A 20,140-nucleotide genomic window follows, 5' to 3' on the forward strand; every position below is an offset into this window, starting at 1 on the left:
TGTGATTACCCTATATAACTCCTACTATTTCCGTCAAAACTTGTATGTAGATCAAATTTTACATACTCTGTGGTGCATAACTATAGCACGACTTATATTTTGAAATTTTGCAGTCTTTGCAGTGGAAATGAAAAAAGATCAATCACATGAATTGAAAGGAGATGATAATATTTAATCTTATATAATATTAATCTTTTCAAAGTTGCGATACGGGACAATCGAAATATGTAGTTATTTTCAATTATTGCATAACTATAGCACTAATATAAATAAGTGAATATCGTTAGCTTTAAAGTTGCGACACATGTGGATAAACTCTTTAATTTTTGTTTAATATAAATACAGTGAAACATTATATGACACATTAAAAAATGGCAGGTGGAACATTTCTCTTAGCGCTGAGGAGGAAAGTGTAATTTTAGCATATCAGGCGGAAAGTGTCAAGATTCGTGGAATGCCTTTAGACTAGAAAGGTCTCACAATATTATAATAAACTTTTTTGTAATCGCAAACACAGGAATGTGATTAGTAGAATGCGAATTTTATGCATTTGTGACATAAAGTAATACATAATGAACACATGCAAAACATAACAAAAAGGTACACTTATGCAAAAAAAAAGGTAAAATATTATTATAATAATTGGAGAATATATTAAACATACATTATGTATATTTTTGTGTATGTTTTCTATATTAGTGTATATCATAAACATTCGCAGTCTTGTAATTAAGTATGTCTTAAATCGGTATTCAGAATTTAGTGATACTCTACAAGTTAGACCATAACGTGTCTGTCTATGACTGACCAATTCTACTTGCAAGTACTGTTATAATACAGGCACCGACAGCGATATAGTATTAACTAATATAAATAATTAACCACTTTATAAAATAACAAATAAACACGTAAAGGGTGTATTTTATTTGGTTATTTACAAACGAAACCTTATTGACTGTCCATTTCTAATAATACTTGAATTAAATTAAACTATTTTCTTGTTATTTAATGGGAATACAAAAATTAGATAGAACTGTCACCTTATGAAAAGGTTAGAATCCCAAAGCACTTTTAGGATAATCTTTTGCTTAAAACTTACTCATCAGAGAATCGATACATCAAAGCAATTATATGTACATTCTCCAGACTGCAACTGAATAGATAAAGTTCACAAATACATAAACAATGTTCGGTAAATCCGTGAAAAGTATTTTATTAACGTAGAAAAGAGCATTCCATTGGTTACATAAAGAAGTACTGTTTTGAATTCTTAAACCTCGCGGTATGTTGGAGCGTTTTATTACGATTTATTTGTAGAACGGACTCTACGTAGTTCGTCGGCACGTTCAACTCGAAGAAACCGATAACGTTTCAATGTTTATAATACGGATATACGTCGCCCGGGCCCCACTTAGGGAGTCGGCTTCGAACCACGGTCGTGACCGGTCGAGGAAATATACCGCGTATGAAAAGACAGTAATTTTTGTCTCGACTACGGGACTTCGTAATTCGGCAATAGTCAAACAATCAGACGTTTCGGACGACGGCAGGATATCTCCTTGTGCGGGAGTTTCCATCGGAACTCAGTTTCCGCAACACAGTGATTCCTGGTAATCTGGATATCTTCCCGCACAGGAGACACCAACAGAACACTATTCCGTATCGTCGTGATTCTTGCTGATCACATATATCATCTGGACGTCTTCTCGCACAGGAGACTCCAACGGAACACTATTCCGTATCATCGTGATTATTGTGAATCACATATATCATCTGGACGTTTTCTCGCGCAGAAGACTCCAACGGAACACTATTCCGTACCATCGTGATCGATTCACAATCTGGGAATTATTTCCTAAAAAATCCGGTGTCACGCGATTAATCGCTGACGGGCGCCCGACCTTCATGTACACGAAAAAATCATCAAAGTCACACGCGACACACTCACACTAACAATTCAAATATTGTAAATTCAATAATTTAAATCAAGGGTTTTTTATGCCTTCGGGCTTTTTCCCTTCGTTAAACATTCATCAAGGGTTTTTTATGACTTTTCATTCACCATAGCCACGATTCATTATTTATAACACCTTTATCTTGCCTAAACATCCTGTCGGACAGTCACGAATTTCTATCCTTCCTCGAACCGTCTTTCTCTCCTGCGTGTGTTTAGATTATTCTAGACCCGAAACCAAAGGGGGAACGAATTCGAGGGGACAGTTCATTCTTGTCCGAAACTTCGACGAGGTAAGACCGAGTCAAGATAGTTAATCGAATAGATTGAAATTGTTTATGTCAAAGAGTTTCGATCGAACACGGTAGTTGTGTTGCTGTTTCTTCTACCATTTCTCAAAGATCTAGGTTACGATATTCGATGTTGCGTTTTTTTAAGCACAGCTATTTGTAGAACACGAGCCTAACAGAAAATACAATTTTATGAAAGCCGCAGTGCATTTGTTATCGCGAGGGAGCCTTCCATAAAATTATATCGACCTATTTTTCTTTCCACGAAAGGCTTGGTTTGAAAAACGAACACCGCCTGCGACCTAACGCTACGATGATACAATAATTTTGCAGAGTCATTTGGCTATTAAGCATTTCGTTTGCAAAGTGTACAATCACGAGCAATTTTCAGCCCGCACGAATCAATTTGACAAAAACAACTCGGTTGCATGCTCGTTGGAGAATCGATATCACGATGACGTCAAGAGAGTATTATTTTAAGACTATGGGGGATTAAGATAGTATTGACAGCAATTTTGTGCTAACGGGTTTGTCGGTTTTTTTATCGAACTTTGATTTATATTGAATTCATCCCTTTTATTTCCCGAGAGAAATATTGAATGTGGAAATGGAAATTATGAGAATTATTGGAAATTAAAAGTAAAGTAATGTCATTTCTTTTATTATTGAAATGAAACGAATAAGAAGATATTTGGGATAAAAATATGAAATGGTAATTTTAGACATTTTAATATCAAACTTAATAAATCATTTAATATCAGCATCCATTGAATTAAAGGAACTATTCATAATTAAAAATAAAATAATGTCGTTTCTTTTTAACCGACTTCGAAAAGGAGGAGGTTACTCAATTCGACATATATATTTCTTTTTTTATTTCTTTTTTTTTTGTGTATGTTACTCGAAACCTGTTGCATCTTGTAGAGCATGTCTCCGGGGTGGTCCCATTATCAAAAAATTTTGGGATTTCTCATTTTTTACCCGTTTTTTTTGCAAGAAACCGAACAATTTTGTATTGTTTCTTATTCCGAAACGAATCGACCAATCGGATTGAATCTTCTTGCATCTAGTAAAGCTTCGTTGCCTCGTAAAAGCTTAAAAAGATATTTGACCTTCTTCCATTTTTTACTATTTTATTGCACTTTTTATCCCAAAATTTGACTATTTCACGTATGTTCGGCCTGAATTCGATGAAATCGATGAAACCCTTTACATTTTGCTGCTAGACAGGTTTTCGAGTTGATCACTTTGCAAAAATGATGTTTCTTATTGTTTATAACTACTGTTATTGCAAAATTGTTATTTGTTTTTTAAGAAACTCGGCGAGGAATTTATCGATCGAGATTGAACTTTCCGCATTTAATGGGGAGCTAGATTCACAATTTTTCCATTTGTAAAAATCCATAAAATTCTTAATGTTTATAACAATTGTTACTGCAAAATTTCTATTCTTTTATGTAACTCAGCAAGGAATTAAGCGATTGCGATGGAACCTTCCGCATTTCATGATAGATGAATTCGTGACGTTCCCATTTGCAAAAATTTATGGACACTTTGATTGTTTAAAAACATTGTTGGTGCAAAATTGTTATGCTCTGGTGTAGCTCGACTATGAAAAGGTTATTTAACATAATTTAATATAAATGAATTAGAAATTATTTCATACTTTTTAGTGCAATTTTAATATTTTTTCGAAGTCGGTTGTATTTTTTTCCGGAAATTTTTTTACTACTACTCAGTTGATTAATTAAGATTCTTGGGATATTTAGAAAATTGAACCAAGTATCCAGTGAGAGATGCAACGAAAAGAATAAAAATTGAATCCAAGAAAGAAATAATTCATGTGCAAATAATTCTTCATCTTAACATATAAAATATAACATATAATGTGTATTTTCAAAGTAATTTTATGTTACAAGCACTGTGGTAACATTCGTATGAACTCTAAATAAATATTTTATCAATTTAAGTTTCAACATAATTTATTGTTGTATAATTTAATTACAATGCATTAACTGTATAATTCCTTTGCCCTTCGAGGTTTCCATTATGTACTACACTAGCTGTATTAATTGACTAGAATTGCTCATTAAATATCAATACTAATTACTTAATTTCCTTACACTTCCAATAAGTAAATTTAATATTCGAAGTCTCTTGACATATCTGAACACATAGTTTGAGATTAAATTTATAACAAACATTCTGAATTACACGAACAAACTTTATACTACGTTAACTATTTTAACGCAACATATACCTCAGTCACTTTATCCTTCGGCATAGACAAAGTTGTAAAGTGACAAAATAAAAATAATGAAGTATTCAAATATTAAAATTACTCATTGTAAACTATTAAATACATCGACCAAGTAACGACTAAAAATCCCTATAATACTAAATGCGACTAGAATAAAACTACATAATTTCTCTATATTGCACGATTTTTTGGTTTCTTTGAACGTAAATTGTTCTCTTTGCGAATTTCCGTTTAAGTTGCTGAGAGTCAAGGCGACATAAAAGAACCGCAGGAATGTAAAAAAAAAAATATTTCTGCGTTATATCAGTGACTACAGTTCCTGATACTAGAATCGGAATCCTGGTAGAAATTCCTATCCCGATTCGCAGAATTAGATGGATGTCCGTCAATCGAACCAAATGCACGCCCTTTATACGTTTTCAGTAGACAATATTTTATCCCAAATATTAGAATTTCACAGAGTTTCAAGAAACTCTTTCATGATGTTATTTTTTATCAAACTATCCTGAGTCAGTCATCTAAAATAAGAATGAATCAATATCGTTATATTAAAACTCCTTCGTCACAGTAACAATAATTTCTGCTACTATACTGTGGAGCATAACTATACATATTTTTAAATATTTCAGACTTTTACGTAGGAATAAAAAAAGTCAATTATATGAGCTAAAAGGATACGATAAATAATGAGTTTTAAGTTCGTATACCTAATATTGCTTTCCATTTCATACAATTGATTTTATTTCATAGTCCAAATCATTTAAACGTTGAAAAATATGAATGACGATATAGTTATACTCCGTAGTGTAAAATTGAAATCTTGGTAGAGATTCCATTCCTCATTGGCAAAATTATTAAGTGCATGCATAAGTTTCATAGGTTACTTTTAGATCGTGCTAAAAAACGATATATCTTCATGTGTTAAGTGACGAATCTTATCTAGTTCCACCTTATCTCAAAACAGAAGCTTTAGCTTCAAAAAACTGTTCACAAAGTTAGCGTGGCAGTCAACGCGTTAATAAATTACTTCAGCACAAAAACCTACAAAACTTATGCACACACCTAATAGAAGAAAGTCTATCGAACAAAATTCCATGTTCATGTTCAAAAAACATCCACTCTTTCTCCTATACATATACTCTGCGATACGTATTCACATTCTGCGTTCTTCGTGATATCTCGTCATACGACTGTTGCTGACGTTCCTCGACGATGTCCTACCATTGTCGGGCACGAACCTATCAGCAACGACTCTGTTTCCCGTCTAGGGAACCCAAAGTACGAGGTATTGTTTCTCGAGCCATATGATGTCTTCGAATTATTGGAGACTCGAATCGATGAAGCCGCGAGATTCGAACTTTGTCCTTGATCCTGTGATCGGAACAACCTGGCGAACGGTGTCTCTTCCAGTCTCTCCGGTAACCTTTTGTACAATTTCCAAATGAACCCTCCAAAAGGACCTTCGTGAATGAAACTGTCTGTGGTGTCTGTTGCCTCGTTACTATTTCTTCGATGGTAAAACTTGATAGATATTATCGAAGCCTCCTCGGTTGTCACGATGGATGCTGTTCGCGTCTGGCCTCCTGTCGCCTCGAACAGATCCAGCAGTTGGGACTGGTTCATCGTTAAACCGGTGATTCTCAAATCGCAGACCGATTTTCCATCGACTGAGCTACGATTTGTCAGCGACACTGCTTCCTGTATCGCTTTCGCATTCGAATATCGTCGATCGATCTCTTCCTTTGATGGAATTTCGATGGTCTTGTCTGAATCGTTACAATTTTCAACGATTTCGTTATTTTGGTTTCTACTTATCATCGTTGACGTTGATACGTCGCACTGATTTAGCTGAGCTGCATGCTTCGACGGAGAGCGATGACCAGAAGTGGAAATGGGAACGTTCAATCTTTGTATCTTGTCGATTTCGAAGTCTTTGAAGGGCACCGATTTCTTGGATCTGTGGGCAGATTGGTATTGCAGTTGAACATTGAAGACTTTATAGGAAGCACACTGATTATTTTCTACGTCAAGAACATGTTGTAACTTGTGTTTAGGTGCTTTCTAACGAAAAAATATCTACGCGATACACTGCGTATCAAAAGTATACGAACACCTGAATTTTTGTAGTTTCGACGAATTTTTAAGTCAGAACTTCTTATTCTATGTTATTTCGAACATGTCGAAAAATACTGAAATAACCATTTTCGTTAAAAAATACTACCAGATAATAGTATCATCGATATAAATCGGATTTTCTATTGTCAAAAATATACTTTTGACATTGATTGACCTTGCGACCTACATAAAGGGTTTACCAAAAAGGAATTTGGTTTTTTTAGTAACAATATATGCCTGTCAGTGTAATTGTGGTAGACACTTAACGACGTTAAATGGAAGTAGAGACAATTATAGTTGAAAAAGGTATCAGAGATATGTGGATAAAATTGACTCTATAGGTAAGAAAAAAAAACCAAAGAGAATGGAAGGAATAAATAAAAGAATATAATTTGAAGTTATGACCTCAGATTAGAAATTTAAGATTTGTTGGGATTAAAAAAACCAATTGTTAAGTGATTAATAAGCAAGGAGAATTTAGAGTACAAATTTACAACTAGAATAAGGTTAATGTAATTAAGTGTATCGTATGAATAGGAGGCGCTAACCCTTTCTATATAGAGATGATAATGAAATGAAGAGATTACTACTACTACTTGTGTTTGATTAAAAAATAAAATCCTAAAACATCGTTTTGAAAATCCCTTTGTGATACACAATGCTGCTAAAACGATTTGGGAATCGTTCCTCCCAAGCAGTTGTGTAAAAGATACACGCAGGCACTATAAAAAGCGTAGAATTTGCTTTGTAATCAAGCTTCTGACGATATCATTTAATGACTAGTAAGAACATGCCAACCTTATGCGAAATAATATCTTTAGCTTCTTCCATTTCTTGCCGAAGGCAGACGATGTCTTCTTTGTTCTTTCATCGTTTAATTTTTGTTGGTTTGAAGCTTGTCCTGGAGAATCGTGATCATTTCGAAGTGATTTACACCGAAATGATTCGGAATCTTCGTTGTTGTTTAACATGGGATTAGGTTCGACTTGCGCCTGAACTACAGTCTTAGTTCCACAACACATTTCAGCTGAAGAATCCGTGATGTGTTTTAATTTCTTTCTTAACGGAGTCGACCAAATCTTCGTTGATGTTCTGAAACATACGACTGCAATTATAGAAATATGAATTAATTTTAAAATACGAATCCACCCTTACTAAGGACCAAGAACAATGATGCAATCATTCGATAGAATCACTAACAAAGAATACGACCATGCAATTTAAAATATAATAGAATCTAAAGGTATAGAATTTATTTCTAGAATTTTAAATGGCAATAAATAAAGTTATAATAATAAATAACGGAAGCATCGAAGTTTGACCCACGGTAATACCACCTGTAGGAATTATATTGTCAAATGTTGCTTCAATAATTTCTAACACTATATTGAAAATGTTAAACAAACAAAAATACAACATCAAACTCTGTTCCAAAATAACCAGTCTAAAACCTGGATTAATTTCGAAATACTTCTATTTTTTAATCTTCAGATCAGGGCTTCTTAAACTTTTTCCATTCACGACCCCATTTATGATTTTTTTCGCAATCCCAAAAATATAAAGTTAAGGCATGTAAATATTTTGTGATGATTTATTGGTTAGGTAACAATATATATACATATGAACAGATATAGTTTTAGAATTTGCTTAAAAACATACAAAAATATGAAATTAAAAATTGCACAGAAAGTTGTAAAATCGTATTTATTATAGTTACAAAAATTATATACCTTATTTTTCATCAAAACTGCATTTTATGCAATAACATAAATAAAAGAGACCCCAAAATTTCGCTAAGCGACCCTATTTGGGGCTGGACCCATAGTTTAGGAAGCCCTGCTTTAGATGATTAAGCTACATCAAGAATTATTGAAGACGACGTTATAACATACTGTATATTTATTGTTAAAGTAGGCGCCTTGTCGCTCGACTCTGTGTACCTATGTGTATTCCTCAGGTAAACACATCGGAAAGTGAGCGCGGGCAGCAGCCAATCGACTAGCAAGGAACATACAACCGATTTAGAGAGTACACACATAGAGCGATATATGATCACGTGGCTGCAAAGTTTCATTTTTATAGTTTAAAAGTTTTTTTCTTTTCTGGGCCTTCGAACAAATTATTTTTGTTACATTTTATTTCGTTACTATTTTTGTTTATATTATCTAAATATATAGAGTTGAATAAATGTGATCAGCTTAATAAATCGGGTGTGTTCTCACATTTATTTAACATAACCGTAACATTTATTACAGCAGACACGTTCATTTGCTTAATATGTAAACATGAGGAACACATTGTCAAGTAATGTCACATCGAACAAATTGAGATTTACATACTTTAAACTTAATACAAAAGGAATATAAATGGATGTTATACGCACTACGAACAGTTACTACTTGTAATAAAACAATGTAGTCCAACTATCATATGTTTGCGAAAAACGAACATTGATAAAAGCATGCCTTTATGTAAATTAAGAAATTCGTTGGTACCTGCGTCGGCATGATGGTAATTTGCCATCAGGATTGCAGATGTCATTCGATAATTTATCTTGATGGGGATGTGATATTCTAATACGCACAACTGGAGACTCCACGCGTTCGTTTTTACCTAAAACTTCGTTAAAAATTCACTCAAATTTTACATCTTTCTAATCTCGACCCCTTATTATTTTAATAAATATGAGAACAATCAAAAGAACATTCAAAATGAACACTAATCAACTTCTTCAGAGCAACGATAATTAATTTCAAGGCATGTTAAACCAGAAGAAATTCAAAGAAAGAATACTTCATTTTCAGTCAATTTAATTTAAATTTAAATTCGATAAGTTCTGTCGACTCAACAATAATTAAATTTAAACAAGTACAAATTTGTAAAGCAACGCATTTTAAATAAGAGATTAAATAAAATTCCAAAGTTTGATAACTTATCTTATATACTTTTTCCTATCGTTAATACGACTGTAATTAATAGACTGCGGATGTTTATACATTTGTGACAAATGGAAGTATAGGGACATCTATGAGAAAGCATAAATGAAAAAATACATCAAATATTAACGATAATATATATCCCCGATAACGATAATATATATATATATATTATCATATGTATATGTAATACCGTTTAGAAGATAAGATATACTTTTATTTAAATTTCAATTCTTTTTCTGTTTCTGTGGGAATATTAATTTGCATCAACACAATAATATACATCATGCACATTTTCTATATCGATTACGATATATTGTTAAGTTAATATCTTTACATTATAATATTTGTTCCTATATCTACTATATTTTTCAATCAAATAAAATATTTCCAATATCTCTGAACAAAGTGAATTTCTCTTTTTTTCAAATACAAGTTTTTTTATTTTTCTTTCACAGTAGCAGTTGCATTTCGATCACGCAAAAACTAAACGATTATATAAATGTTTATTAATATTTTTCGTTTAGACTTACCATGATTTTTTACCGATTTCTTGCAATAACATAACGGTACCAGGCAAAATGTTATCGCCCCGCACACCGCTGCCAATCCAAGAAGTGGGATCATTTGATCCAAGGATTTCCTGATCACGAAATACCGAATGCAAATGTGAACCGTTTGACGTGTTGCTTGAAAATGGCGAGCAACGAATCATTATACCTAACGATTCTTAGCAAGGTAGGCAGAGAAAGGGAAAGAGCTAATGTCAAGTAAACACTGTCGAAACGATTCTGAAAATTTGAAGATATTGACATACATTATGTACATTGTTTTTGTACTTGACCACGACTCGGTTCGTATTCTTATCTCACCTGAAAATTCGACGAAAGAATAAACATATCCTCGAATTGCATGGAACATCGATTCCTTGACATACTGTGTAAATAGAAATTATGGCTATTTTTATAAAATACCGTGTAAATAAAAAAATAATGGAGTGCATCAGATACTTTAGATATTTATTTAATTAAATTCATTCGTTTCAACATAAAATAAAAGCCAAATAGTAAACAAAAGATATTGGGCCATTAAGGAAATAACAAATATATAAAGCCATACTTTTTTATTTTGTGTTTTTAATTTTGGTTTTTCTAGATATGACTTTTCCTTGGACTTGTTTTCTTTTTAATGTGAAGATTAAAACGAATTGCAAAAATGTTACAAAAAACTACAGTTATGTATCACTAACCATAGACTACTTTTTGTGTCTAAGAGAAGGAGAATTTAATTTTTATGTATATGTTAACAAACGTCTTTTTGCATTCATCTGTTTCATTATAGCAACGGATGTCCGTTGATTAAACCTTGTACAAGGATTCCAATTGACAAGATTCCGAATAATGCTTGTGAAACTATAAAAATCAAATAATCACGATAGTTCATGTATATTCGTATAGATTATCTATACATGTCGATCTTAATATGAAGTCTTCATCGGTAAGTTGATGTGTATGTACATCAGTAATTAATTTAACCATATTATTTTACCCCCGCAAGTCCCCCTATAGAAACAAAATTAATATGCCAAAGGGTTGATACTTATAGAATTATCGACACTGGAATATTACTTATAATGTTGACAGCAAGAGAGTTATGAAAATTCATTTATCAAAATTAAAAGATCAAAAAAGGCATATGGACAATTTAAAATGGTTAAATTATAATACATGTAATACATACAAAAATTAACATTGCAGTCTCAATATAACTTACACGAAGAGTTAGAGTTAGAGTTAGAAATCAATAAAAGAAGTATTGAGACTATATTACAAGAAGATGTAAATATATGTAGACCTGCAGTTAAATTAAAAAAAAATAGATAAAACTATAAAACGAAGGAAAAGGGGAACAGCCTGAATAAATAAACAACGAGTACCCACTGGGAAAATGAATTTATTCTTTATTATTTTCCTCTAATACTTCAACCAGGATGTTAGTTCTTTTCGAAATTTATCTTCTAAAATATAAAATAGAAATACTGGAATTTCTTTCTTTCTTTTTAAGATTGTAAATACTATGCAAGAATACAGTTTCATTGTAGTTTAGAAAAGTACGTTTCAAGGCTAAATTGTTTGATTTCATTTGCACTTGTCGAGCCATTGTCATACATATACTAATTATGAAAGTATTCGAACTGTATAACACTTCTTTAACTCGCACCTGATCTTGTAAGACATGATGCAGAGGCGTAAAACATTCGTCACATGATAAAATACCGACAAACAATTAAAAAGTACCTAAGAGGGAAGATGCCGAGAGGAGTGATCGTACTTTTTAATACAAGAAACATTGCATGCTTTCCGACATAATTTCGTCAGAGTGATTAATAGGACTGATAAATACCATGGTATATGTAGCAGTACAATGACAAAAAATTATTTTCCTATATTTTTTTTATTTATTGGTCCTTGGGCACCACAAAAGAAATCGCGTCTTTGTTTCGAGATACGAACCAGTAAAGGAAATCTAGGTTTGCATTCGCGTTAATGAGAAAATCAGGTGAAATAGTTGTCGCAATTCAAAATCAAATCGCTCTAAAAATCAAAATGTATTTTAATATTAGATTGTGTAACAAGTCTATTTAATTTATATCGTAAGAATATTAAATACTGCGACTTTTGTATAGATTTTATCTAATCAATGATATACATACATATGTGTACGCTATTTTATTCTATGATCTTATTATGTACTCCTTTTCTATAAAACTTATCGTTTTTTTTAATCAAAAAATTCAAGTGTGTAGGTGACATTTATTTGTTCGTTATTGAGGGAGTTTTTAATAAAATAAAATGAAAATAAAAATCAGATGGACAGGCTAAACAAATTGCAATCGTACGTTATCGTGGTAAAAAACAAATTATTTTTCTAGTTATGAATGATGGTCATACATCTAGGATAAGTAATTTCCATTGATCCTCTTGTAAACAATATTTTTTACTATTAATCGTCTGATTTTGTGATCACAGTTCATAATAAAGTATTCCTTTTTAATTCCAAAAAACAAACAACAAAACTTTTTAGGGTGTACTTCATCTTTAAGTACCTTAGATCAGTATTTTTTTTTACTAATTAGTTAGTTATAGTTTATTCTCTTTGCGGAGTACAAGCGGACCTCCGCTCCACTTACATTTCTTCCTCTTAACACTGCTTATACAACTATTACTTCTCTACCTTACATCTAACTTTTCATTCCATTCACACCTGCGAGAGAGAAAGACTCCATTCATTCCTTCCCTGATCACACACTCTCATTCCTGACCTCCGCTCCCGCCGTTCGTCCTTGCCCTCATCTCTTCCACTCTCCTCATCCACACCTCCCCTTCCCCCTCTTCTCCTAGCACCTCCGTCACAACCTCCTGCCACCCTTTTTCTCTACGCAGTCCGTACATTCCTCCCACACATGCTTCCACGACTCTATTCCTCCTCAACAAACCCTGCATCTCCTTCTATCCTCCTCTTCCCAATACCTTCCCCCTTTTATTTTACTCCCTAGCCTATATCCTGCCACCCACTGCCACCTCCTTTCCTCCCAATTCTTCGTCAAATACCTTGGCACCCCCTATCCTTTTATCATTTTGTACCACGTATTGTACCTTGACTCCGCTATCTTCCTCCACCTTCCCTCTGCACCTCTTTCTCCCTTCTTACTATCTCTTCCCCTCTCAATCGTCCTTCATCCCTCCACTCCTCCACCTCCCCTGTACTCCACCCCTTTCTTTCCCAAAATTCTCTCCTCTCCTCGTCCCATTCTCCTAAAACCCTACCCCTCACTGCTCTCACTCTTATCTCCATCCAACATTTCCTCGCCAGCTCCCCTCCTTTTCCTTCACTTAATTTCCTTTCATATCCCCATGCCCTCATATATACCAGCCCTTCCTCCCAACAAATCCCTCTGCATCTCCTCCCTCACCATGTATTCTGGCACCGTTCTTCTCACTCCCATACCCACTTCAAAAATCTCTCCTGAACCCTCTCTATTTTCTCCCTCCCCTTCCATCCCCATATTTCTAGCCCATACACCATAACTGACCACACCAGCTTGTCAAACACCCATACCCTTTTACACCAATCTTTCGCGAATTTCCTTTTTCCTATCCCCCATACCTGTCTCCATCGCTATCATCCCTTTCTTAACTCACTCATTAACCTGTTCTTCCTGCTTCCCATTCGCCATTAACACGTAACCCAGGTATTTAAATTTTTTCACTTCCTCAATCTCTCTGCCCTTCCACCTCCATTTCACCTTCCCTTTCCTCCCACCCCCACTCTTACATCTCATTATCTTCGTCTTCCCTACATTCACTTCCAGCTTCTTCTCCTCAATGTACCTTTCCAATCTCGCCACCACCCCTTTCATTCCATCTTCATCCTCCGCCATCACCGCTATATCATTCGCATAAACCAGCGTGTATATCTTTTCCTCTTCGACCTTTACCCCTCCCCATCCTCCTTTCTTCAGTACCTCTTCCATATCCCCCAGTAATATCGTGAAGAGCATTGGACTTAGCGGACATTCTTGTCTCACCCCCCTCTCCGTCCAAAAACTCTCCCCCTCTTTTTCCCCCACCCTCACTTTACTTCTCGTCTCCATCAAAATCTCCATGCACCTCCTCACCAGCCCTTCTCTCACCCCCACCTTCCTCATCGACTCTGCTAATACCTTCCTATCCACCGAATCGAAAGCTGCCTTCAAGTCCACAAACAGTACTATCATCTTGCCCCCCTTCCTTGCTATCTGCCTGTTTATTAGATAGTTGAGGACATAAATATTATCCATTGTCCCCACTCCCTTCCTGAATCCTGTCTGATTCGGTGGTAGAATCCCTCTTTCCTCTATCTCCTTCCTTAGCCTATCCGCCAACACCCCCGCATACACCTTGTACGCCGTCTGCGTAAGCGTCACCCCTCTGTACTCCTCCACTCTTGTCCCATCTCCTTTTTTTAACACTGGAACTACCACTCCTCCTGACCAGTTTTGTGGCCAGCCTTACCCTCTCCACACCCTGTTACAAATTTCGCATAATTTTTCCCTTGCTACTTCCCCTCCATACTTCCATACTTTATTAGCGATTCCGTCACCTCCTGTTGCTTTCCCCTCTTTTAACTTTTTTACTACCGCCCAAACTTCCTCTCTATTTACTTCCTCCTCTTCATCCTCCCCCATCTCTTCTCTCTCTTCACCTTCGACCCTCCAGCCCACTCCTTCTAACACCCCTCTAAAATATTCGTCCCAAGCCTCAATCTCTATTTCTGTATTCATTCCTTTCCTCCGCTTTCTTCCCCTATTGACAATCTTCCATATCTCTCCCTCTGTTCTTATCCCTTCTATCTCCTTCTCCCACCTCTCTTTTTCTCTACTTTTCTTCTCTCTACTCATTTAACCTAACTCGCTTCTTGCCTTCCTAAAGCTTTCCCCACTTCCTCCTTCCCTTTTCCATTTTTTCAATTCCTCTTCCGCTACATTCTTTTTCTTCTTCCATTCCTCATCCCACGCATCTCTTCCTTCCTTCCTATTATACTTCTTCTCCATCTTTTCTAACACCTGTAATACCTCCCTTTTTAATTCTCCCCACACCTCTTCTACCTCTTTTCCCCTTCCTTCTTTCCTTACAAACCCTTCCCCAAATTCCTTCTTTCTGTCTTCTGTCCACCACCCCTTTTTCTCTCTCCCCCCTTTCCTCCTCCATCTTTTCCCATCTTCCCCTTTTCCTCCTTCTATCCATACTACCACTGGTTGGTGGTCCGATTCCACTTTCTCCTCTACTATAGTCGCTTGCTGCTGAGTTGGCGTGCGGAAGGTCGACACCCCTACCCGCACGCATCTTCGGTATTGGCCAGGTCACAATTCGCATTTTTGGTATTGGCCTAGGGCAGGCATGCACAAAACCCCGGTCGGCGGGCGCGTGCTTGTCTGGTGGCGCGAGTCGAACCCGCGTGTTCGTTCAAGGTCAGAATGCCTTCAGCAGCAGAGTGGGGAAAAAGGTGAACGTTGCGGACAGCAAGTTAGACATAGTGGGAAGCAAGTTAGAGGAGTGGAGACGGTGCATTGTGTGTGTAATACACAGATACAGGGAGTCACAGCGAGGAATAGCGGCGGCAAGCGCTGGTTTTTGTCTATGAGCAGTAAATTCTATCTTGTATTTTCGAACTGATATGCATTAGTTACAGAAAGCTTTAAAAAAAAATATATCTATGTAAATATATATAAATATATATGTATATGTATATTATATCGTACAATATAAATATTGTAGCGACAAACTCGAAATGAATTAATCACGAATCCGTATTAGGAATTATTGTATAAGTCTCATGAAAATTAAGGGACCCGTGAGGCTATTGGAAGTAAGCTTGTAGTTGTGGGAGGCGCCCCCACTCTTAGAGTCACAGTGTACCGGATCAGTGAGGAGTGGGGACCCAGCGCCTGCCGTTCACTGAGGAGTGGGGGCCCAGCGCCCGCGGGCGCACTTTCTGTGCATGCCTGGCCTAGGCAAACGCTACCGCGAGATGAAGACCGTGAACAAGATAGAGTGAGAGGGCAATAGTAATCATTGGCGTAAGGTTAACCCTCGAACACCGGACGCCCGCACGAACGACGGAGCCAGGTCACTATTCAGGTATCAGAATACGGCTATGCAGTGTGACTGCTCGAAAAAAAGGAGGAAGTTTAGGCGGACCGAACGTCCCTTTTTCTAGAGGACCGAGCGATCCCCTGTCCCCTCAGTACCCCTCTAGTTTAGCGATCGCGCGCCAACCGACCAGCAAGCGACTATACCACCACACTATACCCACCTTCCTTCCCCTAAACTTCCTTACACCTTTCACACGACTCACACACTATGTCATTGGAAACGGAAGTCTATTTTTTCTTACTATTATATGTATATTATCAGAAATGAACCATTTTCATTATGAACTATGTGCTACTTTAACAAGGAATCAAAATACAGTCGTTTAAATTCTTCTCTGATCAAACATTATATTTGTTCGTCACGGCCATTTTTAGAAACGTAATGCAACCGATTTTTGAAAAATCGATTTGTATTAATTCGATACGTTTATCCATTGAAACTAATTTAAGAAACGGTCTTAAATTAGTAGTTTACTATACATGCATCTGTTTCAGATATTTCGCATTTCGATTTGATAATAAGCATTATTCTTATGCCTTATTATTATGGCACATTGTAACTGATTTATCTCGACACTCTACACTTTTCCTGCCTATGGCTCATTCATCAAAACAAATATAAGGAAAGGAAAGAGTCCATCAGGTACGCTACAGACCATAGGTATCAAGACATCAACAATAAGACAATAACATTTTTTATTGCCTTTATTTTCTACATTTTATTAAAATATATGTTCAACTGCAATTGTTTATCATTTATATAAGGCTGATTTATAACTTTACTGCATTTTATTTACTAAAATTGTGCGTCCTCGTGCAGAATGCAAAAGTCAAAAGCAGACCTATGGAGACATTTACATAATGTTTGAAAATTACACGTCAACCGAAAGTATACAGAAATTGACCTTAAAATGCCGAAACTCGAGAAAGCACGATGGTTCTATCCATGAAAATAAAATCTGAAGTAAAAATCCAATTATTTTTCCTAAATTTATCCTTTTACACAATTTATACCTTACAGTATACTATATTAAATAAAGTGAATATAAATATAATACCTATATAAAATGACTTTTTCACAATCAATCCGCGCAGGTTAAGTGTCCTAATACTGAGGGTCAGCGTTACGGGGATGTGCGTCCGGACGGAAAAAATATACCGATATTTTTTCATTGTCTCTTCTGTGCTATCTACTTTAACCATTTTTAAAATCTAACTACAGACTCATCGTTTGATATTATTACCTTGTCCTTTTTTTTTAAAAACCCCCGAATGGGCGCCACGATAATCTTGCCCGGGGCGCCAATATTATTAAAACCGGCACTGTTAATACTTATAGTTGGCCTTAAAATTAATTATTTCATATATTTACCTCCAAATTTAATAGTAACAAAGAAATCGAAAGGTTGAAGGCAACTCTTCCACATTAATCGCTTTTAAACTTTCAAATGCGTTGCAATTGATTACGACGATAGATTCACTCGTAAATATGTATAACCATTCGTTCCGACAAATCACTATATTCCTTCCATCGTTATAAAAATTCATTGTACGCCACATGCGCAAAATTAAAAATTTTTAATTTCTGCTTAATTTAGACATTTTAATATCAAACTTAATAAATAATTTAATATCAGTATCCATTGAATTAAAGGAACTATTCTCGAAAGTAAAAATAAACTAATGTCATTTCTTTTATTATTAAAATAAAATGAATAAAAGGATATTGGGGACAAGAATATAAAAAAGTATTTTTAGATATTTTAATATCAATTCGTAATAATTGATATTAAATTTTGTACGACTACTATATATTATTCATACGTGACACGGAATTGAGATTAAAATTTCTGATGGTACCTTTTTATACTTTATCTATATGTATAATAATAATCGATATCCTAAATTTCTAAAAATACTTTCTTGTGTATCTATAAAGAAATCTATAAAATCAAATCAATTTGCAGTTAAAGAAATTGTTTTCAAACGTTACAAATAAAAATCATGAGATTTCGATTGAAAATTGTTAACGACACCTTGAGAAAATATTGTTCCAATAGGAGCACAAGGTGTACCGTGTAAATGTTATTATAGAACAGAACTGGGTACAGTGAAAGGTTAAAGGTGCTTCAGTTTCAAGGAATCGTGTCACCGGTCTGACATCCACGAAGGAAATCCACTGGAAAATTTAACGTCATCTATCAAAATGGGATCGATAACAAGCGTATTGAAATTCTGAACTCATTTACGCTCGAATGAGGTCCATTCTACGCACACTATCAAATAAAGCAAAACAGAGAATAAATTAAAATAAATTATTCCTAGTTTTCTGAAGCGTTCTTTTTCAACTCATAAATATAATAATTCAATCTCCCAGTGCTACTACTTTTGGACAGAGTATGTTTAAAAGAATTAAACGGGAATATTTAGATTAAGGCTGCTAGTTCAAGTGTATATGTTTGTCGAGTATATGTATACACACATAATGACAAATACTATAGACATATATGCCAAATATACATATATATAATCGATATTTTAAGTCCCTAAAAATGTCTTCTCATGTATACGTAGTAAAGAAAATGCTGTATCGATTTCATATTCGTATACAATATATTACGTATACAATATAAATACAATATAAACACACACATATTGTTCTATATTATATATACATAGATATAATCGACATTCTAAATTTTGACAATATCTTCTTATATATGTATTCAAGAAAATGGTATATTATTTTTGTATTAATATATAATATACATAAAATTAGTATAGAAAATAGTCTTGTACTACACACTAGGTGCTCTTATCAATGATTATTTTTACTTCTGTGACGAACAACAAGAAATACAAAAGAATCATAAATATAATAAGATGATTTAGAAACAAGTAACAATAAATTCGCACTCTCATATGTGATATTTCTCCAATATCCAAATAAAACGCATTTTTATATACGCACGAGAATATGAAAATATTATGAATATATTACAAAGAAAAATTATCTTTTACATATAATATCTAACAGAAGGAATAAACTTTTCCCATTATTAGTCTTCATATAAAGTCTCACATCTTTAGTATTATAATTATTATTTATAATATCAGTACAACTCATTCTAGTTGAACCCATTAATAGATTGAGTAATTAGAAACTCCTGTACGCCAACGTCTACGGAAAGAGTAGAATGCAGTGCGAGGTACCATCAAAGTTTGACCGATTGGGGAGTAGGTAGTCGGAACAGACGGACATTTTTTGACTATCCAGTTCACGAGGTCAAAGATACCATTGCCAGAATATTTTACTACAAGCTCGGGCATTGTGCCCGGCGCAGTGAAATCGACTTTTCACATTTCTGGCTCGCACTGGGGCCCCTCTTCCCGCACACAATTTCGTAATGCACGTGTGATATCCGATACAAAGCTGGCCACACGTCTAGACACTGAAGGCGGAAACGCATTACTATCATGTCACGTGAGAACGTCACCATTAGAAATTTCGGTAAGAGATTGGGCAAAATTCTTGTCTGGATGGAACAATTGAACTGATGAATAAACGAGATCTGATGTGCTATTTGACGAATGAAAGTGTTGATAATGTCTTTGTTATTTTGGAAAATGAGCTTGCACCGTGATATAGAATCGATTTTCATTTTGAATTGAACGAATGGAAGCTTGTTCCAGTGCTAATTGTTAAATGAAATAAATGTTGCAGACAAATTCGTTGTATGTACATGGCTTGATTCAGTTATGTACTGTTTGAGTAAAATTCTATGTACATCTTGTGTAAACGTAAGATTGCTAGTAGTGTTTTGGTACAGATATTGGGGAAGTTAGTTTGTTTCAGTTATCCAGAAGAAGAGAGTCTGTTATTGGAGGAAA

General features: G+C 34.9%; 2 protein-coding genes across 6 annotated transcripts in view; one reads left to right on the forward strand and one right to left on the reverse strand.

The window, feature by feature from the left end:
- LOC128881617 (protein couch potato-like) overlaps positions 1 to 20,140 on the forward strand; it is a 363,315-nt gene that overhangs the window by 183,698 nt on the left and 159,477 nt on the right. The gene's annotated exons all lie outside the window — the stretch shown is intronic.
- On the reverse strand, positions 4,136 to 10,263 carry LOC128881601 (uncharacterized). Of its 2 annotated transcripts, XM_054132830.1 has the most exons (4): positions 10,089 to 10,263; positions 9,115 to 9,238; positions 7,418 to 7,711; positions 4,136 to 6,461 (listed from the first exon to the last, which is right to left on the reverse strand). In XM_054132830.1, the coding sequence occupies exons 1-4, from the start codon at positions 10,180 to 10,182 to the stop codon at positions 5,687 to 5,689; spliced, it is 1,287 nt and encodes a 428-aa protein (XP_053988805.1). In that variant the 5' UTR covers positions 10,183 to 10,263; the 3' UTR covers positions 4,136 to 5,686. The 2 variants fall into 2 exon arrangements, with proteins under 2 accessions (XP_053988805.1, XP_053988814.1); XM_054132839.1 differs by lacking the exon at positions 10,089 to 10,263 and having other exon boundaries at positions 7,418 to 7,724; positions 9,115 to 9,239.

The sequence above is a fragment of the Hylaeus volcanicus genome, chromosome 1, assembly GCF_026283585.1.
Source record: "Hylaeus volcanicus isolate JK05 chromosome 1, UHH_iyHylVolc1.0_haploid, whole genome shotgun sequence".
Classification (NCBI taxonomy): Eukaryota; Metazoa; Arthropoda; class Insecta; order Hymenoptera; family Colletidae; genus Hylaeus; species Hylaeus volcanicus.